This window comes from Pelobates fuscus, chromosome 1 (assembly GCF_036172605.1).
Source record: "Pelobates fuscus isolate aPelFus1 chromosome 1, aPelFus1.pri, whole genome shotgun sequence".
NCBI classification, from domain to species: Eukaryota; Metazoa; Chordata; class Amphibia; order Anura; family Pelobatidae; genus Pelobates; species Pelobates fuscus.
In genome coordinates this window covers 98529633-98555368 of record NC_086317.1, presented here as the reverse complement: position 1 = coordinate 98555368, position 25736 = coordinate 98529633, and the positions used below count along the sequence as shown (strand labels likewise).

Genomic DNA, 25736 nt, shown 5'->3' with positions numbered 1-25736 from the left:
AGATTCCGTCCTAAAGCCAAATACGCTTGCAAAAAGGCAATTAAAGTGGCTAAACTAGAAAATGAGACATTGATAGCCAAAGAATGCAAAACCAACCCCCAAATTTTTTTCAAGTACATCAATTCTAAAAAAAACAAAAAAATGAAAGTATAGGTACACTGGAAACAGAGATGGGTGTGTTAGTTAATGAAGACTTGGAAAAGGCAGGAATTTTAAATAACTATTTTTCTTCAGTATATATAAATGCGGATCCAATGGCAAGAGACATGCAAGTGATTGCAGCAAAACACTTGCAGATAACTTGTGATTGGATGACTCGAGACAAAGTGCTACAGCAGTTAAAGAAAATTAATGTAGATAAAGCTCCGGGGCCTGACAGTATTCACCCACGAGTACTTAAGAAGCTATATGGGGAAATAAGTGAACCTCTGTATTTAAATGTTCAATATTCTTTTGTTTCAGGTATTGTACTGGAGGACTGGAGGAAGGCGGATGTCGTTCCTATATTTAAAAAGGGTTCAAAATCCTTGCCTGGATATTATAGACCTATGAGCTTAACTTCTGTGACTGGGAAAATATTTGAAGGGCTATTAAGAGATAATATTCAGCAATTCATTGGGAAGAACTTTGTCAACATGGTTTTATGAAACATAGGTCATGTCAAACTAACCTACCGTATATACTCGAGTATAAGCCGACCCGAATATAAGCCGAGGCCCCTAATTTTACCCCAAAAAACTGGGAAAACTTATTGACTCGAGTATAAGACTAGGGTGGGAAATGCAGCAGCTACTGGTAAATTTCTAAATAAAATTAGATCCTAAAAAATATATATTAATTGAATATTTATTTACAGTGTGTGTATATAATGAATGCAGTGTGTGTGTGTGTATGAGTGCAGTGTGTGTGTATGAGTGCAGCGTGTGTGTATGAGTGCAGCGTGTGTGTATGAGTGCAGTGTGTGTTTGTATGAATGCAGTGTGTGTATGAGTGCAGTGTGTGTGATCAGTGTATGTGTTCAGTGTGTGTGATCAGTGTATGTGTATGTGTGCAGTGTGTGTGATCAGTGTATGTGTATGTGTATGTGTGCAGTGTGTGTATGAGTATGTGTGCAGTGTGTGTATATGAGTGCAGTGTGTGTTGCAGAGCCTTGGTGGGGGGTGGGCAATTTTATTATTATTTTTAATTATTTTAATATTTTATTTTATTATTTTTTATTTTATTTAATTATTATTTTTGTATTATTATTTAAAATTTTTTATTGTTATTTTTTATTATTTTATTTTATTTGTAATATTATTTTTTTACTTATTAATATTTTATGATTTAGATTTTTTTTTTCGTCCCCCCTCCCTGCTTGATACATGGCAGGGAGGGGGGCTCTCCTTCCCTGGTGGTCCAGCATTGGTAGTTCAGTGGGGGGGTAGGCTGTGGGGGCTGCAGAGATGTTTACTTACCTCTCCTGCAGCTCCTGTCAGCTCTCTCCTCCTCCGCGCCGTCCATTCAGCTCTTCTGTCAGCTCACATTGTAAGTCTCGCGAGACTTACACTGGGAGCTGACCGAGGTGCTGAACGGACGGCGCGGAGGAGGAGAGAGCTGACAGGAGCTGCAGGAGAGGTAAGTAACATCTCTGCAGCCCCCACAGCCCCCAGTCTGTATTATGGCAATGCAAATTGCCATAATACAGACTATTGACTCGAGTATAAGCCGAGTTGGGGGTTTTCAGCACAAAAAATGTGCTGAAAAACTCGGCTTATACTCGAGTATATACGGTAATTGCATTCTATGAAGAAGTAAGTACAAGTATAGATCAGGGTGTTGCAGTGGATGTGATCTACTTGAATTTTGCCAAGGCATTTGATACGGTTCCTCACAATAGGTTAGTCTTCAAACTAAAAAATTGGTCTAGATGAATATTCCTGTTCTTGGGTAGAACATTGGCTTAAGGATAGAGTACAACGAGTTGTCATTAATGGTGAATTTTCAGGCTGGACAAAAGTGGTAAGTGGTGTTCCTCAGGGTAATGTTTTGGGACCGCTTCTATTTAACATATTTATAAATGATCTTGAAATAGGTATTGAAAGCCATGTTTCAGTGTTTGCAGATGACACAAAACTTTGTAAAGTAATAATATGTGAGCAGGATATTGCTTTGCTGCAGATGGATTTGGATAGATTGGGGGACTGGGCACTAAAATGGCAGATTAAATTTAATGTAGAAAAATGCAAAGTTATGCACTTCGGGGTCAAGAATGCACAAGCAACTTACACCCTAAATGGTAGTGAATTAGGGATAACCACACACGAGAAGGATTTGGGAATTGTTATAGACAACAAATTAGGGCAGCAATAAGCAATGTCAATCTGCAGTTGCTAAGGCCAACAAGGTTTTGTCATGTATAAATAGGGGCATAAATTCTCGAGATGAAAATATAATTTTGCCTCTTTAGAAATTGCTGGTAAGACCATTCCTTGAATATGCTGTGCAATTTTGGGCACCTGTTCTAAAGAAGGATATCATGGCACTAGAAAAAGTGCAGAGACAAGCTACAAAATTGATAAAAGGAATGGAGTATTTTAGTTACGAAGAAAGGTTAAAAAATGTAAATCACTTTAGTTTTGAAAAACAGCACCTCAGAGGGGAATGATAACATTATACAAATATATTCGGGGCCAGTAAAAAACATTATCTGGAAAACTATTTATAAACAGGGCTATACATAGGACACAAGATCACGCATTTAGGCTGGAAGAAAGGAGATTTAATCTAAGGCAAAGAAACGTTTTTTTTACAGTAAGTGCTATAAGGATATTCTCTGCCTGAAGAGGTGTTTTTATCAGAGTCCATACAGATGTTTAAACTGCAATTGGATAAATAATTGCAAAAACATAACATACAAGGATATAATTTCTAATTAGCGGGGTAATAGCTACTTGATCCAAGGAGACATCTGACTGCAATTTTGGGGTCAAGAAATCATTTTTCCTAGTTTGTTGCAAACTTGGAAGCACTTTAGACTAGGTTTTTTGCCTTTTTTTGGATCAACAGCAAAAGCATATGCGAGGAAGGCTGAACTTGATGGACGCAAGTCTCTTTTCAGCTATGTAACTATGTATTGTCACCTTAATGGTTAGAATGCATGTACACAGTGTCGATCACATCACTAGCATGCATTTGAGCTACAAAGTGTACTCAATAGGGCTTCCCATCTCTTGTGCATAGTTTGCCTTGCTTGGTTAAGAGACATTTTTTTTCCAGGAACTGCAAAGCTGGAATACTAAGCTATTTACTGGATATATAAAGAGGTTGTTGTGGGCCACACCCTTTTAAAAATGAATATATAAATATGCAAATATAATTTTATATTTCCATATGCAATTGCCATTGGATGGAAAGCTGCCATTTTGATCTTTAAAATGTTTCATTGTATGTTGTATTTATAGTAATCTGTTCTTAGTTGTCTTTATAATAAATCAATGAAATAAGATAAATCTTTTGTGCTCAAACCAGTTTTTGATCATATATATTTCTTAAATATTGCAATTTAATGCAAACTGATATCTACGTGTATATTGCCTGTTTATATTTGTGTGTCCAGAAAATAGGGTTAAAAAACACATGATTAAAACAATGATTAAAAAAATACCCCACAATGCAAGATGCTTCTGCCCAGTACCTGTAGGGTCAGGTAATCAGCTAGGATCTGGATAGGGTGATAGGAGTCTGATAATCCATTCACTATTGGGATCGTTGCTTCTTTGGCCAGTAAATCCAAATCAGATTGTTTGTAAACTCGTGCTAAAACTGCATCAGTCATCCCAGATAGCACCCTAGTAAGAAAAAAGCAATATATGAAGATAAATGAATTACCTCAAATTAGAAGCTAGTCAAGTCAACCCCATACTATACGTCTTCCCCAATATAACTCTCACTATAAGCCATCTCTCTTTTTTCTAACTCAAACAGTTCTCAAAAGGTTTTTATGAAAAGTAGAGAGACAAGTATTAGTATTATTAATGTTAACGTATATACTCTAGTATAAGCCGACCCGAATATAAGCCGAGGACCCTAATTTTACCCCAAAAAACTGGAAAAACGTATTGACTCGAGTATAAAACTAGGGTGGGAAATGCAGCAGCTACTGGTAAATTTCTAAATAAAATTAGATCCTAAAAAAATTATATTAATTGAATATTTATTTACAGTGTGTGTATATAATGAATGCAGTGTGTGTGTGTGTGTGTGTATGAGTGCAGTGTGTGTGTGTGTGTGTATGAGTGCAGTGTGTGTGTGTGTGTGTATGTGTATGAGTGCAGTGTGTGTATGAGTGTGTGTATGAGTGTGTGTGTGTGTGTATGAGTGTGTGTATGTGTGTGTGTGTATGTGTGTGTGTGTATGAGTGCAGTGTGTGTATATGAGTGCAGTGTGTGTGTGCATGAGTGCAGTGTGTGTGTGTGTATGAGTGCAGTGTGTGTGTGTGAGTGCAGTGTGTGTGTGTGTGTGAGTGCAGTGTGTGCATGAGTGCAGTGTGTGTGTGTGTATGAGTGCAGTGTGTGTGTGTGTGTGTATGAGTGCAGTGTGTGTGTGTGTGTGTGTGTGTGTGATGCAGAGCATTGGTGGGGGTGGGCATTTTTTTATTATTATTTAATTATTATTTTAATATTATTATTTTTTCTTATATTATTTTTTTTATTATTTTATTATAATTTTTTTTTTTTTTTTTTTCATCCCCCCTCCCTGCTTGTTAGCTGGCCAGGGAGGGGGGCTCTCACTCCCTGGTGGTCCAGTGGATGGGCTGTAGGAGGGGGGCTGGTAGAGAGCTCTTACTTACCTTCACAGCAGCTCCTGTCAGCTCCCTTCTCTCTCCTCCGGTCCGTGCAGCTCCCAGGTCAGCTCCCTCTGCAAGTCTCGTGGCCGCGCGGAGCGTTGCCATGGTAACCTGTGGCAACGCTCTGACCCCGCGGCTCTCGCGAGACTTGCAGAGGGAGCTGACCTGGGAGCTGCACGGACCGGAGGAGAGAGAAGGGAGCTGACAGGAGCTGCAGGAAAGGTAAGTTACAGCTTCCTGCCAGCCCCCGGTCCTTGTCTGTATTATGGCAATGTAAGTTGCCATAATACAGACAATTGACTTGAGTATAAGACGAGTGGGGGTTTTTCAGCACAAAAAATGTGCTGAAAAACTCGTCTTATACTCGAGTATATACGGTATTTATTAATTAGAATCCTACATAATAGAAGACACACTTTTTACTAGACTTTTAGTATCCTGTGTTGTAAAGCAAATAATTAGCAATTGTAACTGAACAACAAACAAACACTGATTTTAAATTAAAATTGCCAACAATTTATCAAACCTTGCTGTATCTTTCAAACTCTCATTGACGCCTAAATGAATATCTTGAGTTGTAAGAAAACAAGGGTGACCTCCAAGTAAAGCAAATCCTACAATTAAAAAAAAACACCAAAATTTACTACAATCATACATAATCAAATATCTAAAATTATATTTAATGAACATGTAAATATGTAATATGTAAAGGTGCATTTTCATTGACAAGTCAACATTTTATTTATTGGCTCAATTTCAGCAATTTACAGTTTACACTAAAAATATATTTACATATACATACAAAGTATGTTTGAATATATAAAATTACATTTTCCTTATGGATTCATACTATATTTTCCCCTCTAAATATAGTTAGAATTGCCTAGGTCTGGAGGAATAGGAATTTTCCATATTCCTATATTTTCTCTTATATTTTTTTTATGACATATCAGGGGCTGTCTTTTTTAGGAATCAGTAGAATCATACTTTATATCCCCTCTGTCTTGCTATCCTTTACAAGAAGCATTCAGTTTTTAGGTTGAGAGCATCTCACAATAACCTGAATTCTGTTTTCTGTTGCAAAGTACAACCATGTGTATCAAATTTTCTGTTGATACCTGATAGGGTTAATTTCTGATCAGCTGAAAGACTAATAGCCTTGTACATTGCAAGGATGTCACATACGTAGCTTTGCGCCTGACCTTACATACATAGCAGAGATGGTCAGATTGATCTCTTCTTGAGAGATTGGAGCCCATAGCGCCTCTATGACTTTTGTGTAGAGCTTGGGAAGTGTAATATTAGAAAGAAAGTTGTTTATCTTTGGGAGTTGAGGGTCATCTGAGGTATCGTGGGTCGGGAAGTGGTTATATAGGGTCTTATAGAAGGCCGTGAAGACTTGGGCTATATCGTCTGGGGACGTACATAATGTTGGATGATTGGACGTAATGGATGTCTGGGTCACGGCCTCAAGGTGCGGGCAAGCATTGTGTCCATTTTGTTGGATTTCTGATAGTAGGTCCTTTTTGGACCACAATAGAGAGCAGGCCGCATTGTCTATAGGAGTTCTCGGATGGAGTGTCACAATGCCCTTCCCACAGTCCCTCTCATGTCTCCAACGGTTCAGATGCCAGCTGCTATAGCTCCGTTCATTTTTATGACGCGGCACGTGCGCGCTGATGTCACACCCCGCCAAAACATTCGAATTCGACCATTTTGGGGGCATGGCTATAATTTAAAGACAAAGGGTATAAAAGGAGTACTGTTGTGGTTTCTGTTTTCAGTTTCCAAGAGTGCGTTATATCCTGTGTTTATTCTGGTATTTTGATCTTGGCTTTCTCCTGATTATTCTACTTTCCATCCTCCGTAACACGGCTATTGGTTTTTTCGCATCCCTGTCTCAGCTTGTCCCTGACTATTCTTGTTCTAACAGCGTATAACTTGGCCATTCTAAGGACCTGTACACGTTGTCTAATCTATTATCATATCTCTTTACTCTGCGTGTTGGGTCACAAGATATCGTGACATTACAACAGGGTCTTATGGACCCTGCAGGTAATAGCCCTCAAGGGTTTACTGATGATAATAGGTTTGAGGCGATAGACCATCGCATGGATCAGATTGCGCTTGCCTTGCAAACATTGATGACACGTCCCTCAACTTTGCCAATGAAAAGGCAAAATCAGGATACTCCTTTGTACACTGGGTTGGAAATAACCCCATATGGCGCTACTATGCATGTGACTTCACAGGTACATTATGGTGGAGCACCAGAAGTTTGCCGAGGTTTTCTAAACCAAGTAAGCATTCTTTTTAAACTACAACCCAGAGCATACCCCACAGATTGATCTAAGATAGGGTTTATCATCACCCTACTTATAGACAAGGCATTGACTTGGGCCAATGCTTTGTGGGAAAAGAAAAACTAACTCTATGTTTAGGTGATGTGCCCCACCTCCTAAACACACAAGTGAGAGTGCAGCGCTTTTCAAATGTTACTTACCCGTTATTTCTTTTTGGGGTGTATAGACATATAAAAAAGAAAAAATATACAGAGAATTTGGTGCAGTATGTTTTAGCAGTATATAAAGTGGATACAGAAGTATATACAATTTCACTCACATGTTTTAGAGCCTTTTGGATATAGGCTCTAAAATCTGCGTGTGTATGGCCCTTTAAGGTGGCTTCCAAACCTTCTTCTATGATGTTTTCTTTTCCTCAGGATTATATAGAAGACATAAATAGTACAGACATCTAGGTGCTAGTAGTTCTATTCAATCATGCAATTAGAATTAAAATTAGCAATAAATTTTTAGGAGCCTGTTTATTATAACTGGCTCCTAACTTTCAGCGTGGTGTCAATTTTCAGGGTGACACTCCCTTATAGGAACCTTGGAAATTCGATGGAAAACAAATGGAGATATGAGATAAATAAAATGTAAGGAATTGATTTACCAAATAAAAACAGAGTGTTAAAACTCCACAAATAAAAGCAAAAACAAAGTGTTGTACTGGGGTAAAAAACCTTGTAGTAGGGTTTCACCAAGACGTGTTTCGCGTCCGGGCTTTTTCTATCGGCGTATATCCCATTCTTCCCGGTTCCATTTTAAATGCTGTGTAAGCTCCTCCTACTTCTGACGTGTTTCCTCTGTTTTCATTCTGACGCATGCGTTGTCAGGTGGACTGTTTTCGAGGTAGTAGTCTCTTGTTAAAAGTCCTTTGTGGGCAAACAATAACCCTATCGTTTATAACTATTCTGCCTTTAGAAGAACGTTTGATGTAGCAAGAAGCCTTCTGCGACTTATACAAGGCAGTCGTTCCTTGGTTGATTATGCATTAGAATTTAGATATCTAGCGGCAGAGGTTGGGTGAAATAACCAGGCCTATGTAGATGTGTTCCTTAATGGATTGTCTGATAGCCTTCTGGACGAAGTTGCTACCAGGGAATTACCTACGAATCTAGAGGACCCTAAACCTACATGTCTTGTATAGACGAAAGGTTAAGATAGAGAATGAATACCAGGGAAAGACCCAGAAGAGCTGCCATTAGGTTAGCACCCTCTTTTAATCCTGCTGACTCCATGGCTTTGGAATTGCCTGAACCCATGCAACTAGGGGTAACTAGGTTATCAGAGGCATCAAGGCAATACTGGAGAAGAAAAGGTCTCTGTATGTATTGTGGTAAGAAAGGGCACCTCCGCTTATCATGCCCTAACAGGCCGGAAAACTCCAGCACCTAAGTCCTTCTAAAGGACAGGCCTTGGGTGTTGCAACTATGTCCTCTAAAAACTCTGAAAAAGATCTTCTTGGGCTTCTTATTCCTATCACTTTAACCTGTGGAAAGAATGTGTTGCATACCTTGGTGTTAGACTCTGGGGCAGCCAAAAGTTTTATTGACCAAACTTATGCCGATAGTCATTCCATCCCTTCAAGGTTAAGGAATACACCCTTGGCTGTTGAGGCCATAGATGGTAGAACACTTCAGAGTTCGATTATAACTCACGAAGTCGAACCATTACAAATGACCGTAGGGGCTCTACATGATGAAGTAATTGTATTACAATTAATTTCTTCTCCATCTTTCCCAGTAGTTCTACTGGGAGAAGGGTGAGATCTTGTCTTGGAGTAATAAATGTAATCAGGGATGTGCTAAAAGAATAAAGCCTTTATTGTTAATAAATAATTAATAAATAGTGATGTTCCCGAACAGTTCGCCGGGAACTGTTCGCCGGCGAACATAGCGTGTTCGCGGTCGCGAACACGCGCGATGTTCGGTCCGCCCCCTATTTGTCATGGAGGTGGGAGGGTCTGGGAGGGAGGGTCTGCTGCTGATTGACTGGAATGTGTCTGCTGACTGTGAGGTACAGGATCAAAGTTTACTCAATGATGACGAATAGGGGGTGGACCGAACATCGCGCGTGTTCGCGACCGCGAACACGCTATGTTCGCCGGCGAACGGATCCCGGCAAACTGTTCGGCACATCACTATTAACCCCTTAAGGACCAAACTTCTGGAATAAAAGGGAATCATGACATGTCACACATGTCATGTGTCCTTAAGGGATTAATAAATGTTCCTACTATGCTTCCCTTATCCACTACAGTGCCTGAACCATACTCAGACGTTAAGGAAGTATTCGATAAGAGAAAAGCCAAGTCAGTACCACCTCATAGATCCTATGATTGTGCCATAGATCTACTACTTGGCACTATGCCTCCTAGAGGTACTGAGGTACCCTCTTTCAGCCAAGAAAAACACAGTATTGGAGGAATATATTGTGGAGAACCTTAAAGGATTCATTAGAAAATCCTCATCCCCAGCAGAGCAGGGTTTTTCTTTGTCTCCAAAAAGGAGGGTGATTTGAGGCCTTGTATCGATTATCGTGGTCTAAATAGGATTACTGTCAGAAACGCATATCCTATACCCTTGATAACCAAGCTTTTTGATAGACTCAAAGGCGCCACTATTTTCACTACATTGGATCTTAGAGGGGCTTACAATTTAGTCAGGATACGTAAGGGAGATGAATGGAAGACAGCATTTAATACCTGGTACGGTCATTATGAATATACCGTTATGCCTTTCTGTTTATGCAATGCACCCTCTGTCTTCCAGGATTTGATAAATGATGTACTAAGGGACTTCTTACATGAGTGTGCTATTGTCTACCTTGACGACATTTTGATTTATTCCAAAGACAAAGTGACTCATCACACTCATGTTAAGAAAGTACTAACCAGACTATTAAAGCATGGACTGTACTGTTAATTGGAAAAATGCCTTTTTAATCAAAAGCAAATAGCTTTTTTAGGATTCAAAATTTCTGAGAGAGGATTTGCCATGGATTCTACTAAACTAGAATCGATACTACAGTGGCCTCTACCTAACGGATTGAAGGCCATACAAAGATTCATAGGATTTTCTAATTATTACAGGAGGTTCATTTACGGCTTTTCGTCCATAATCACACCAATTACTAACATGACTAAAAAAGAAGCCAATCCCAAATTCTGGTATCAAGAGACATTAAATGCCTTTGAAATTTTGAAGACGTCATTTTCATCTGCACCAATATTGGTACATCCCGATCCCACTTTCTTATTTGTTAGAGGTTGATGCCTCTGAAACAGGGGTGGGAGCAGTTCTGTCCCAAAGAAAGAGCCCTGAAGAACCCTTACATCCTTGTAGGTTCCATTCCAAGAAACTAACCTATACAGAGAGGAGAATATGACATTGGGGACATGGAATTATTGGCTATCATATATGCCTTGAAAGAATGGTGTCATCTGTTAGAGGGAACTCCCATTCCTATCACTATATTAACAGACCACAATAACCTATCTTTAGAGAGTCTAAGAGGTTATCAGCTAGACAGGCACGTTGGTCTCTCTTTTTAGCGAGATTTAATTACTTGTTAACATACAGACCTGGGTCAATGAATACTAAAGCAGATGCCCTGTCTCGTCAATTTGAACCACACGCCTGTCTTGATCCTGAAATAACAACTATCATACCTAAAGAAAGAATAGTGGCTAATACTCATGTTAAGATATATTCCAAGCTCATTGATAATATAGAAGCAAAACAGAATCACTCACCACAACATAAACCTACTGGTAAATACGTAACTCTTGAGTATCAAAGAGATACTTACCTCTTATCATGATGGGAAAATAGCAGGTCATCCGGGTATAAATAAAACTCACTCGCTGATAGCTTCAGAATATTGGTGGCCTTCCTTACGAAAAGACACTAAAGAATACGTTTTGGCATGTGACGTGTGTGCCAAAACCAAATCATCTCATAGTCTCCCTTGCAGACTATTATGACCATTAGAGATACCACACAAACCATGGGATAGCATAGCTATTGATTTTAAATTCGATTTGCCTGTATCTATAAAGTCATACTGTCATCTTAACTATAGTTGATAAATTTTCCAAAATGTTTCATTTCGTTCCCTTGATAAAATTGCCATCTTCACCGGAACTTGCCACAACATTTGCCAAAGATGTATTCCGATTTCATGGCATACCCAAAGAAATTGTGTCAGACAGGGGTACACAGTTTATATCTCGTTTCTGGAGGGCTTTCTGTGCTTTCATTGGCTTATCATCCTCAGTCTAATGGAACAGCTGAAAGGACCAATCAAAAGTTGGAACAATATTTTAGGTGTTTTATATCCGACCATCAAGACAATTGGGTTGATCTTGTTCCATGAGCTGAATTTGCGCATAATAATTTTTTTTGTGAGGCTACGCGCTACAGCCTATTCTTTATCAATTTTGGTTTCAATCTACACGTTCTTCCAGGATATACCGCTGGTGGAGGAGCATAAGGGGCGAACCTAAAGAGAACGTGGAAACATGCGCATCGTACTCTGTCACACACCTCTACTTTATACAAAAGACAGGCTGATCATCATAGACATGCTGCTCCTGTATACCAACTGCGTGATAAGGTCTGATTAAGCACCAGGAATATTCGCTTGAAGGTGCCATCTCTGAAACCTGCCCCCCCAGGTATATTAGCCCTTACAAGGTCATTCAACGTATTAATCCTGTGGCTTATAAATTGGCTCTCCCTCCTGCTTTATGCATTCCTAACTCTTTTCATGTTTCTTTATTGAAGCCTCCCATGTGCAATTGTTACACTAGACCCTTTGTTGTTCCCTCTCCTGTACAGGTTGAAGGTCAGGAAGAATATGAAGTGAAGGTCATTCCTGATTCACATATTTCTAGGGGTCATCTTCAGTATCTGGTTGACTGGAAGGGTATGGTCCCGAAGATCGGTCTTGGTTTAGTTCTTCTGACATCCATGCTCCTCGTCTCCTCAGATCATTTCATGCTGCTTTCCTTCTCGCCCTGGCCCTTCACGCCCGGTACGATATTAACATTCGAGTATAGTTTAAGTATAAAGGAAAGAGAAACTAGGCAGTCAAATTGTTCTGTTCTGTTTTTTGGTATTTTTTTTTTTTATAAAATAACATTATTTTTTTTTGCCACAGAAGAGGAGGCGACAGGGCTACCCTATGTGAAAAACCAAAAAAAATTATAGATAAAATTGTCCAAGGGTAGAATATTAGTATAGGCAGTTTAGATCAGGAAACCCCATATAGTCGGTGTATGTACCTTTAAATACAATAAAGGATAATGGGTATATCAAGTATAAACAGGTGTGACTAGTATTTGGGGATATGAAGGGAATTAGGAACTGTGAAAAATAAGGTCCTAATATTCAGAGGTAACTCCTGGTGCAATCAATGTATACATCATATGTTCCTACTTGTTCAAGTATGGATATAATAATCCACATACAAGCATACAAGTTGGATGATTGATGTGCTTAAATAAGCTTTTATTAGGAGGCCGGTCCGAAGCTCTAGGCTAGCACGTGATGTATTTTTTTACACATTGATACATAACAATATCACACTATGTGTTTTGATTCTCTCCTTTCTTTTCCGATTGTGTAACATTTGAGTGGACCTATCATTATCCAAATATCTTACTGCATGTGTCAGTTTGTTTGTCTGTGTATTTGGTGGAGTCAGAAACTTTTCAAGTGCATATTTAAAGTCACAGCGTACTTTAATTATGTAGTGAAAAACACTTTCATTTAAATATGGTTATGTTGAGAATATTTTGTATTGTGGTTATCACAAACACTGATTATTGAATATAAAAGCACAACGCACCTTATACATATAGTATGAGGCTTTGTACCTTTACTTTTACATACACATTTGCATATGTTTGAGGAAACGATAATGTTTTCCATTTTTCATGTTACTATTTACTTTTTGTGATCTCTGTAATAATGTTAATTGCCACTGTCATTTGAGAAATTGCATTATAAAAATAAAAAGTATACCTACCTCTGTATTAATACAGGAGTTTGTTTTACAGTGTTTTCATAAGATTTCCCTTAAATAAGATTTCCCCATAAATCAGAGTTAGATTACATTCCGAGAGTCAATAACACATAACTAGAGTAAAAGAAAATCAATAATGAAAAGCAGAGAAATTATTGAGAATATTCTCATCATACAGTAGGTATGGCTTTAAATATGTCCACATATATTATGAGTAACATACTAAAGAAAATGCCTAATTGAAAATGCTGGATGGTTTGTTTTCTAATTCAAATGCATAGAATATTTCAACAAAATGGTTATATTAGCACTTACAGTGCCAACATATTCCGCAGAGCTTTACAATGATAAAATGGGGATGTTTGTAATTTTAATAACAGATACAAGAAGTGAAAGAGGCCTTGCTCAGAGCTTGCAATCTATGAATAAAATAAACATACTTAAAAGAACACTACAGACACCTAAAGCACTTTAGCTTGCTGAAGTACTGAAGTAGTTTATGCGCAACAAATATGTCCTTTTTAATTTCCAAAAAGTGCAGACTTCAATCGAAATTGGCACTTTTATAAATGAATCTTGTTACATTGCCGGCTGACAATCTGTCCTGTTACTTCCTGGTTTGATTAGCTCAGTGGAACTAAACTCAAGAGGCAACAGTTGCTCAGAGCACCTGCCTTGCAAAGGCATGTTATTGAGCTGAAAGTCTGTGATTGGACAGCCACAGAACGTCTGGGAAGGACTAGAAGGGGAGGGCTTGAGACAAGAGAGCTACCACTTTTGTAATTAGTTTTTAGATATACATCAAATGAAAATGCATGCCTGTGTTTATTGGGGGTATACCTACAAAACAGTGATTTTTATTGTATTTGGGCAGTGTAGTGTCCCTTAAACACTTCTAGTAGCATTAGATATTACTTCATGTGGAACCTTTGCAAGTCTACAAAACCTGGGTTTGTTTGATTGTATATTTTATAGTTAAACTATTACAAAAATTAGCTACCAGAAAGGTTGGTGCTTTGATTGCAACATGGTTTTAAAAGAGAACAGTCGGGGCGGGGCTGAGCCACTGAGCGGATCAGTTGCATGTCTGCTGGGCTCCAGAAATTTTAGGCCTGTACCACGACTTAAACAAGCTAATCCCACAACAAACAGACCTAAATCGATACCAAAGCATACTGAAGAGGAGGCTGCCTGATCCCACAACTACCACGTTGAAGCTCTGGCCGCTCCGGTGATACCCCGCGGACTGCGGCCTAGTGGAGCAGAGGACGGGGTGGACGGCCGCCGCCCTGCCCTACTGCCACGGGCCGTTAACTCGCACACTGGAGAGAGCTGCGGCGGGAGCAGATCCTCCCTCCCTCCCCCCCCCTCTGGACCGGTGGGGGTAATCCCGGTCCCCACTGGCCGCCTCACTTACCTACGAGCAGCAACAACAATGCAGGCGTGGAGACCGCCATGTGCTCCCTCAAAATGGCGGACGGACGTGTGGCACTGAAGCCACCAAACAACCTGACCTTACCTTCCAGTCTGGAACAACGAATCAACGAGCTCTTTCTCCGCTTCTGGGCAAAGCTGGAAGCCCGAACCAAAGCCACACAACCACAGAGCCGGAGGAGCCCACAAGGGGGAAAGGAACAGCAGGCACTGGTACACCCTCCGGGCACTCGACACTTGCGAGCTACAACCACCAGCACACAAGGCTCACCTGGGCCAAGGGCCAAAAGGGGGAAACCCCCAATGCACCGGCCACCACGACAGAAAGCCCCCCCTATAGGTGGCGAAAACACATCAGGGGCCACTGTCGCACCCTACCTGGGAAAGACTTTGACTCCGACAGGAGCCCCAGAGTCTGTGGCCATTTAATGCGGGCCCCTCACGAGGCCTGGGGCGGGAGGGTTGCCGTGAAGCATGCAGACCCGGCACCCTCTTGGGCACTCACCTACCTGTTCCCGAACACTGGGGTGGGGTGAACGACCCAGACCGAGCGCGGGACTGATAAACTGCTGCCAGTCACCCCCATCAACTGATGCCATGAACCTACAAGCCTTATGACCCACTCCTCAGACCGCCAGAAAAAATATACAGCCAGTGGATAATGGTGGTGATCACTACTGTTATAAAAGCATATTTTATTTGGCAAAGTTAAAAATTGCAATGTACTAGGGGCAAGTAGCACACGGGGTGAGAATAGCCTTACTGGAACCCCAGGGTAAAATGGGAGTGTGAAAACGCCCTAAGCGCACTCAATCCTCCGAACCCTAACACACTATTAACCCTAGCTATCCGGTTTACCTGACTTATGGGCTCATACCAATCTAGTAATGTGTCTCACAAGTGCTTCAAGCCTGCCCTAACTACCCTACCTCTCAAATGAGTGATGCAATCCGCACAGTTAAACACCCAAGCTATACAACATGGTACCCACAGTCTTAAACATAGCCCGTATGTGAGTTTTCTCAATCTATCTCTTACGTTTAGCCTATGTTTTTAAGCATGTTCCTAGTGTAAAGGCAAAGTTCATATTCATGTACTCAATAACGTATTTCACAACTGCTGATGTACACAATCTATTTGCAACAAACAAACGTATGCATCTTGTCTTTTACCAAAAACTGTGCAACTGAATATTGTCATGACCATGTCTGCATTATTGCTCCTGTGCCTGCTGTCGTGGCACCGCAGGCCTGTTTGTAAACCTTATTGCACCAAAAATAAAGAATTTAAAAGAGAACAGTCATTTTTCTAGAAGTAATACATTTGAATAAAATTGAAAATCTTTAAATAACTTTTGTTAACCTTTTATCATGTGATGCAATGTTTTCTTTGACATGTACCATATATTAAAGATTTATCAAATTACATCTCAGTTCAGTTGAGAAACAACCTGTGCACACATGGCAGTGGAGGAGGAGAACAGAATTGCATTGTCTATTTCACCACCTCCACACATTATGTTCTATTATAGAAAAGGGCAGAGTTTATAACATTGTATAACATTTATTTACAAAGAGCCATGACATGCGCACAGTCGATTATTCGGCAGGTGCGCTGTTTACCCCAACCCCCAATAACTTACAGACACCGTATTTCTGTTGGAATATAAAAGTCCACAGCTTTATTTATTATTATAAACAAGGTAACAAATTGGGGTCATTGCCACATAATATAAATGTACCCCTCCCCCACCGTACATAAATTACCCCCGGCAATGACCCCGACCAATAACAATAAATAACATTATAAATAACAAATAACACATAACACATGGCCTACCAAAGAGGCCCCATATCCATAACTTTTTTAACTGTAGGGGTGTACCGAGACCCCCCTACACCACCTGGTTCGGAGCCACCGATGAGCTCGAACCCACAAACCATTTAACATTCCGGTCTAATCCAACCTAACTTTAGCCTAACCACTTGATACTCCTCCTACCTTCCAATTACCCAAGCCCTATCCCGCCGCTGTGACCAAACGGGAACTCCAAAACTACAGGGAGGGTGGGAGGGACAATTACCAGGTAAGTGTCAGTTTAGTTAAAATGTCCCTTACTCATAAAATGGCTGCTTAATATACTCCTATCTTCCAACCCCCATTTACAAATAACCACACCCCTTTAACTGGTTACTCCCCTGCCTACTCCTGGCTCTGTCAAGGCCCACTCCCCTGACTGCGCTGTTCCATGGGCTTCATGACATGCGCACAGTCGATTATTCGGCAGGTGCGCTGTTTACCCCAACCCCCAATAACTTACAGACACCGTATTTCTGTTGGAATATAAAAGTCCACAGCTTTATTTATTATTATAAACAAGGTTACAAATTGGGGTCATTGCCACATAATATAAATTTACCCCCATGCCCCACCGTACATAAATTACCCCCGGCAATGACCCCGACCAATAACAATAAATAACATTATAAATAACAAATAACACATAACACATGGCCTACCAAAGAGGCCCCATATCCATAACTTTTTTAACTGTAGGGGTGTACCGAGACCCCCCTACACCACCTGGTTCGGAGCCACCGATGAGCTCGAACCCACAAACCATTTAACACTCCGGTCTAATCCAACCTAACTTTAGCCTAACCACTTGATACTCCTCCTACCTTCCAATTACCCAAGCCCTATCCCGCCATAGCAAGAGACTTGATCCCTTAATGTCTCGAGCGACCCCCACCGCACATAAATAGGGCTTTAGCGATACCTTCTTGGAAACCTAAATTTAAGAGATCACACCCAACCTCAGACAGGTGCACACCATCCCGCCTAAAATAACCGGGCAACATACCCTCCAGTTCTAAGTGCCTCACCGGGACCCCCCCTATCCTCCTAATAAAGACAGACATGGCCTTATTCACTTTACCTCGGCAACGTGCCACAGCCGCCGGGTTCCTGGCATGCCTCCAGTTCAACCGCGGCACCATCTCAGACCACACTATTACCACACCAGGAACCAGTTCCCGTACCCTATCCAGGTCCCTCTTCACTCTCCTGACCAACACCTTTTGGGGGACCAAACCCAAATCATTGCCCCCACCGTGAATTAAAAGTATATCCGGGGCAAACCCCCTTGATAACATCCCGAAAATCTCCCCACTTATGCTCTGCCAGCTGAAACCCCGAAAACCAAACCACCGAAGGTCCACTGTGTCCAGAAGAAAACCCAGTTGTGTGCCTTGTCTCCGAACTGCGGCCCTCTTCTCCGCCCAGTAGACAAACGAGTGACCCACCAGCCAAGTGACCAAGCCTGAAAAGAAACAAATTCAGTTATCCGGCAGAGCACCCGTTTCCCACAGCCACAACATTCCATTCACACCAACCTATCCGGCCTTACATATGCGCAGAACCTGATGGATTCCCATCTCCCAATCCGCTTTATCCGCTCCTCTCCTAGCCCGAGACGCGCCGCCTCAGTCGCAGCCCCGATACGGAAGGAGTGTGTACCAAATTGTCCGGGCTGCAAGCCCAATTTCGTTAAACCCATGCGAAAGACCCGCAAGAACTGAAAGCGCGACAGCGCTCTCCCGTCCTCGTGGATCAAGAAGCAACCACCAACCTTCGGGCGAATCTGCAAAAACATGTCCCCACATACCACCGGGCACACCGTAGACCCTGGTAGCGAGGACAGGACAATTTTCTTACCCTTTCCGAAGACGTCCGTCTTCGAGCGCCGGAGCCAGATCACGACCTTGTCCTGTTCGACCACCACATCCTCGAACCGGAGACCCGTTGTCCCCGACCTATTGGCGCTCACCAATTCCCCAATTCGAAAAGCCCCAAAGAAAGCCCATACGAAAGCCACAGAAAACAAAGTTACCTCAAATGCCGATATGCACACGTCGTTCAACAACCCCACCAACCCTTGAAGGGTGGCAAAGGACACGGGCCTCCTCGCATCCACCAACCTCCTGCCTTTCTTGAATCCCCTCAATGTTTGTTTCACCAAAAAATGTTTTGTCAAGTCCTCCCACCCGTTAAACTTGAACAGGAAAGCCAGAGCAGACATGTAGCGTTCCACCCTAGAAGGGGACGACCCACCTGCCACCAACCTGCAAAGAAGCCACAACAGCGTATCCAACCTACCGGCTGCGGAATCGCCCGCTCCCGCCTGCGACATCATCTCCTCCCATTCATTCCAAACCTTTGTATAAGCGGCCCAAGTCCCCGGTGCCAGCGAGCTCCTTATGTATCGCCCAAGCACGACGTCCCGAGCCACCACATCTCCTCTGGGCACGCCTGCCCTTTCGCCTGCGCGTCCGGCGCCGCTTCCCGAAACCGCTCCCACTGCGAACGAGACAGAGCGTCAGCGACCACATTCAGCAGACCTGGCACGTGCCGCGCCCTGAAGTCAATGTTCCAAGACATACACAAGAGCACCAGCTGCCGCAACAACCTTACCACAGGAAGGGACGACGCCGATAGACTATTAATTACTTGTACCACTGCCATATTATCAGAGTGGAAGATAACTTTCTTGTCCTTGAGCTCCCTGCCCCAGAGCGATACCGCTACCACTACTGGAAAAAGCTCTAAGAAGGCAAGGTTCCTAATCAAGGGGCTCTCGAACCAAGCCTTAGGCCAAACCTCGGCACACCACTTGCCCCCAAGGTAAGCCCCGAAGCCAACGCTCCCCGAGGCGTCCGTAAACAGCCCAGCGTCACCAGATGCCTTTGTCGCATCCCTGAAAAACACCCGCCCGTTAAATTTAGTGAGGAAACGGTCCCATATGTCCAAGTCCTCTCTCATGCCCACAGACACCCTGATGTAGTGACTCGGCAGCCGAACACCACAGGTAGCCCTGGCCAGCAATCTACAAAAAAACCCTACCCATAGGGATCACCTTACAAGCGAAGTTTAGGCTTCCGAGCAAGGACTGCAGTCCCCGGAGCGTAACTTTCCTAGCGCCCTTTACCGCGTTCACTTGCTGGCGGAGCACCCTCAACTTCTCCTCCGGCAGCCTACATTCCCCCATGACCGAGTCAATTTCCAGCCCTAGAAAACTCAGGCACTCGGTCGGCCCCACTGTCTTGTCCTCAGCCAGAGGAATCCCAAACTGTTGCGCTACCCTCTGAAAAACCCGTAATATCTGGGCGCATCTGTCGGACCCCGCCGGGCCCACACACAGGAAGTCGTCCAGGTAATGGACCACTGTACCCCCGCCCGTTTCCTTACGCACTACCCACTCCAAGAACGTGCTAAACTTTTCGAAATACGCACATGAAATGGAGCAACCCATCGGTAGGCATAGGTCCACGAAAAATTTACCCTCGAAAAAACACCCCAACAAATGGTGACAGTCTGGGTGGATAGGAAGGAGCCGGAATGCTGCTTCCACATCCACTTTCGCCATCAAAGCCCCTCGCCCTGCTCTCCGAACCAACTCGACAGCATGGTCGAATGATGCATACGATACGGAGCACAGGGCCTCATCAATGTCATCATTTACTGACGCCCCTTTCGGGTACGATAAATGATGGATCAACCGAAACTTGCCCGCCTCCTTCTTGGGGACTACCCCCAGCGGGGACACCCTCAAGTCAGGCAACGGCGGAACCGCGTACGGCCCTGCCATCCTACCCAGCTGCACCTCCCTCAGCAACTTGTCCCGCACAACCCCCGGGTGTTCCCCCACCGACTTGAGGTTACTGCATAACCTCCCCACATCCCTACTCTGAAACGGTATTGTAAAACCCTCCGTAAAACCCTGCCATAAGAATTCGGCGTCCTGGTGGTTACCGTACTGTTTTAGCCACGGTAGCATCTCGCCTATTTTCACCGGGGTTGCCCCCCGCGGCAGCGGAGGGGGCCGACGCTCCATTGGCTCCCACTCCTGGTGCAGACTTACCTCGCTTAAAACACTGACTGGCTCCATGGGCCCCCCCACAACCGGAGCACTCGTGCTTAAACCTGCACGACGTTCCCCACTTGCATTGGCCCTCATTAAAGAGCCAACAGAAGCCTTTCTTTTGCCCGGCCGATGCAGGTCCCCCAGGGGCCGCACCGGCCATCCCGTGAAAGGGCGCAGCCTTCTGCGCCATCATGAGCCGCATCCAGAGGGAGAGGTCCATTTGATCCCACCGCATGCTGGGATTCGCCGCTAACCTCTGGCGAAATTGTTCGTCCTACCGCCACCAGGCGACCCCACCATAAGTCCAGTACGCTTCCCCAATCCCGTCTAGATAGCAAAACAGTTGGGAGCATTTATCCGGGGACTTTTCCCCTATTACACTGGCCAGGATACAAAAGGCCCTTAGCCAGTTCCCAAATGTTTTGGGAATCTTCCGATACCTACGCTTTTTCTCCTCCTCTTCCTTCTTCGCGTCCTTCTTGTCCTCCTCCTTCATGTCTAAAAACTCCTCCAACGGGAGGAGGGAAAAAACCTCCACAAACTCACCCTTCCAAATCTTTTCCTTTACGTCCAATTTCAGATGACATCCTAATGGGCCCGAGAAGGACACGTGCACGTTTTGCCGCGCAGCGTCGGTAATTTCGCCCCCTATACCAACCTTCTCCCCTGACTCCTTACTAGCTTCAGACACAGATAAACCCACCTCGCTATCCTGTGCCGGACCCTCGGCCCTACCCGACGACCCTTGGCCCTTCTCACACGTCCACACTCTCCCAAACTGAGGTGAAGATACTTCCCCACCCGCCCATGAGTCTAAGAAAGATTTTAAGCAATTCAACAGTGTTCCTGCGTGTGGTGCAACAGTTGACTGAGCCCGAAGCCGCAGAAGGCCGTGGGTTCGTTTCCCTTCCGTCCGCCATGCTTGGCTCCGGAGCATCCAATTGGCGCCGACTCCTGTCAGCCTGGCCCTGCCTCAGGACCGCGGGTGTAGGGCTGCGTGACCTGCAAGGAGAACGACACCTGGGTAGTGTGTCCACATGATCACATACCCGCCCAACCTCCTTACGCTCCTGCCTGTAGTTCCGCACCTTGTCCCGTCCCCCTGCCTGGCCCTCCCGGCCGTAAGCGCTGCGCCGCTGACCTGGCGAGCTCCTGCCTGATGACCCAGACGCACTGCGCCGCTGCCTCCTCCTCCGTTCCCCTAAAACTGATCTCCTCCTACTATGCCTGCTTGTTGACCTGCTCCCCTCTCTGCCCCTCCACCTGTCCGCCCGCCTCCTGTCGCGCCTGGCACTGATGCCGCGCTGTTCCCTGCTGCGATGCGGCCTAGGGCTGTGTGTGAGACCCCGCCGCCCCTGGGAGCCGCCCCTGTGGCCCTCCCGCTCTCTCCCAGCCCGTCCTGCCTCCATGCCTTGGGCTGATTCTGGGGAGCTATCCCGACACGCTGTACCTGGCCCCCTTTGGGCCGCCTTGTGAAATGGGGATTCCACCTGCCTTTCCTGGCGTCCCCGGTCCACCAAAGCCGTGGGCCCTGCCTGCCCCAAGGTACCTGGCTGGGCGGACCCGCCGTCTGTGTCCCCAGTGCTGCACCTGGCCCCACTATAGGCCGCCCCCGCTGTGTCCCCTTGTACAGGGGCTCCCCCTGCCATCAGGGGGACCGCCTGGTCTCTAGAGGCCTCCGCTCTGCCCCCCGCCCGCTGCCCGGCCCCAGCGCCATTCCCTGACTCACCGGGCCGCATCTGCTCACTGCTCCCTCCATCCGATCCGCTCTGGGTCCTGGCTCCAGCCGCAACCGTCCCGCCTGCCGCCTCCTGGCAGGGCGCGCACCGCGTGGCAGGCCGCGGCCTAGCTGATGCCCGCGCCCGGCCAGCACCGCGTCGAACAGCCGGTGCCGGCCGCGGTACCTCCACTCTGCTGGGGCCCGCTACCTCATCCAGGGCCCCAACAGACTCCGCTGACGGGCTCCTCCGTCTGCCGACTTCGGGCTCCACGCCTGGGCTCAGCCTCTGGGGCGGTCTCGCCCTCCTCAAGGAACGCCGTGCAGCCGCCGCAGGGGTTGTAGGGGGAGGACCCTGAGCCCCCAGTTGCTCATGAAGCCAGGCCAGTCCTCTATCCCGCACAGCAGCTCTCACTCCCTCCAGGATTTCTTCCATCGATGCCATGATCTGAAAGACAAAAGAAAAACCAACACAGACCCGCCAAAACAATTACCAGGTAAGTGTCAGTTTAGTTAAAATGTCCCTTACTCATAAAATGGCTGCTTAATATACTCCTATCTTCCAACCCCCATTTACAAATAACCACACCCCTTTAACTGGTTACTCCCCTGCCTACTCCTGGCTCTGTCAAGGCCCACTCCCCTGACTGCGCTGTTCCATGGGCTTCATGATGGAGGCACTCATTACAATGACAGAGGTAAAGACATCAGTATTTAAATAAACATCATTTTAAAGATCATGGTAAGTGACAGTTCTCTTTTAAATACTGAAGCTGCCACCTATAAGACAATTTAAAACAAATTTGTCACCCCCCCCCCTCCTCCCCAGGTATGTCACACACACCCTTCCCCACACTGTGTTGATTCTCTTGCAATAATGAGAGTTAACACAGGTCCATTGGACGCCTTCGAAGGTCCAGATGGCACAACATGGAATTCCTGGCCGCTGCCATCTTAGAGGAACCGTGAAAGAAGACCTGGCAAGACCAGCACAAAGTTGGAAAAGATAAGTTGCACAGGTCCTGAGGTCTGAAATGGCTGTAGGGGTCAGAGGAGCTATAGTTAAGCATCCCAAGGTGAGGGCTGGTCACCAAATAAATGACAGAGCTACTTTATTGAATTGATTTAAATTTTGATGGCATAGAAAAGTTGACCCATCTAGATTATCATGAATCTGTCTAGAATAGGTTTTATTCATAACCATGTTTTCACATAATTCTTTGTTTATTGCTCTGGAAAGTAGTGTACCAGTCAAAAGCTTTCATGAATGCTTCCACTGCAATAATCTCTAAAGCCTCTGCTGGAAAGCTATTCAACTGTTTAACATGTTCTGTCTATACCTATTTTTTGTTTATCACCGTGAAAAATAATTCAACTATTATTTAACACAGACCAGCAAACTATACAGGTTTTGGGTAGACAACGGACAGGTAACATAAGTGAACTAGCTTTTACACCAGTAAAATAAGTGGTAATTAGTTGATAATTAACCTGAACTAACTGGCCGAGGCACTGATCTTGCTGCTTCCATATTCTTTCCCGATTTGCCATGCCTACAAGAAGCTAGGTTCTAGAGACATTGTTGTACATGAGTGAGCATACATAATAAGCATCTTTAATACATTCTCTGAGGTGACGCACATCACTTGGAACTTTCCGATATATTTTACTTATGTTGTCAAGTTTCTGAAGCAGATGGGTTTTCAATAATTAACAATGGAAAGGAAAAAAAAATCCCTATTCACCAGTTTCGGTGGAGAGTCTTGTTCTGGTGCTTCTTTTTTCAAATATCATGGCAAGTGATTTTCCTTGGAGCAATGGCATGTACTGAAATTAAGAAAATATTGGTATACTGGTATAAATATTCATATCCTTTATATTGAAATGTTTTATTTTTTGTATTTATATTTCATTTCTCACCTCTCCTTTTTGTTTTATTCTGCATTTAAGATCGGCCGACACCCACAGGAGATATTTTATTTCTTCAGAAGTGTAATTTTTCAACGTTAGAAGGTCACGTCCTTTTAGTTGTGCGTGATTATTTGACAAACTGTAAAAGAAAATCACAAATAATAAGCTTCCATTCAGCAAATGTAAATAAAAAAAACCCTCAAATTTTGTCATTTACTTCAAATGCTGGTGGTAGTCATTAAAACTGAAGATCTTTAATAAAATAATACTTAAACCGAGAGAGACATCTAAAGAGCTGCAAGTCATATCACAAGGACAGGAACATATACAAAACCTCATCTCGGGAAAGGGCACTAAAGTGGGGTGTAGTGTGGGGTGATAGGGATGCATGGGTAAATATGGGACTGTGGAGTATTGGATAGGGGCTGTATCAGTGCATATGAGGCTGTAGTGGGAGAATAGATGGATGTAGTGGAATGACAGGGGCTTTAGTTGTGGGGATACAGGCTGCAATAGGGTATAGGAGCTTTAGATGGTTAATAGGGGCTGTCTATAGGAGATTATGTAGGGGGTAGGGGAGGATAGTGACTGTAGTGGGGGTTAGGGGCTGTATGGGGGTAAGTACAAAAAAAAATTGAATATTTTTAATTTAAGACAGGACGTGATGACGTGACGCACGCACGCACGCATGCACGTACGCCCTCGTGGACGCGGGGTACGAATGGGGGAGGTGAGCGAGGTCCGAGACACGGAGTACTGGAGGGCTTCTACAGACGCCAATATCAGTGAAGTGGCTATTTAATCTGATATGCTTGCGGCTCTGCAGCTATCTTCTGGTGAATTGTTGAATCCATGGAGTGGGCATAGCGGAGTGAACGGCAGTTGCGGAGTCGACGATCTGGGTTTGCTGAATGTTTCCACCAAGAAAGATTGTTAAGCATGGTAGAAATCGTACACCTGGGAAGGAAGAGAGTTATCATCGTGATTGGCAAGTAATGAGCGACAACTTCGATTTGCCTGATATGGTATAATGGTTTGGACATTGCACATTGCCTAACTGACTAACTAGTGTTTGCAACACCTCTATTCAAATTAGATTGGCAAGTAATGAGCGACAACTTCGATTTGCCTGATATGGTATAATGGTTTGGACATTGCATATTGCCTAACTGCCTAACCAGTATTTGCAACACCTCTATTCAAAGTAGAGAGAAAAAGCATCAATTTAAAACGGCTATAGGTGGATATATGTGGTAGTTCCTAACCTGATGACTTAAACCTGCTAAAAGCCTAATCTAAGCCATTAAGGCCATTAAGGCTATTGTTGAATTACTATCTAATTACTAATTGTAAATCCACATATATTTAAATGCAAAGGGAATTTTTGAATGATAATACCTGTTGACTATATTATCTCCTTTAAAGGGGATTAACAAATCTGAGAGAAATTGACTACAGTTACAACTAAGAAAGATTTATCATCAGGACTGGCAAGAAACAAGTAACAATTATAATGTTCCTGACCTAGTATACCAATCTGTATATTGC

At 43.9% G+C, this 25736-nt stretch overlaps 1 protein-coding gene across 1 annotated transcript in view; it reads right to left on the bottom strand.

The window, feature by feature from the left end:
• Positions 1-25736, bottom strand: part of OTC (ornithine transcarbamylase) — a 106218-nt gene that overhangs the window by 40618 nt on the left and 39864 nt on the right. Inside the window, exons 2-5 of the mRNA XM_063450104.1 lie at positions 24198-24327; positions 24023-24104; positions 5355-5442; positions 3677-3830 (exon numbers count right to left, since the gene is read on the bottom strand). Coding sequence (XP_063306174.1) covers positions 3677-3830; positions 5355-5442; positions 24023-24104; positions 24198-24327 — 454 coding nt within the window. The remainder of the gene's footprint in view (positions 1-3676; positions 3831-5354; positions 5443-24022; positions 24105-24197; positions 24328-25736) is intronic.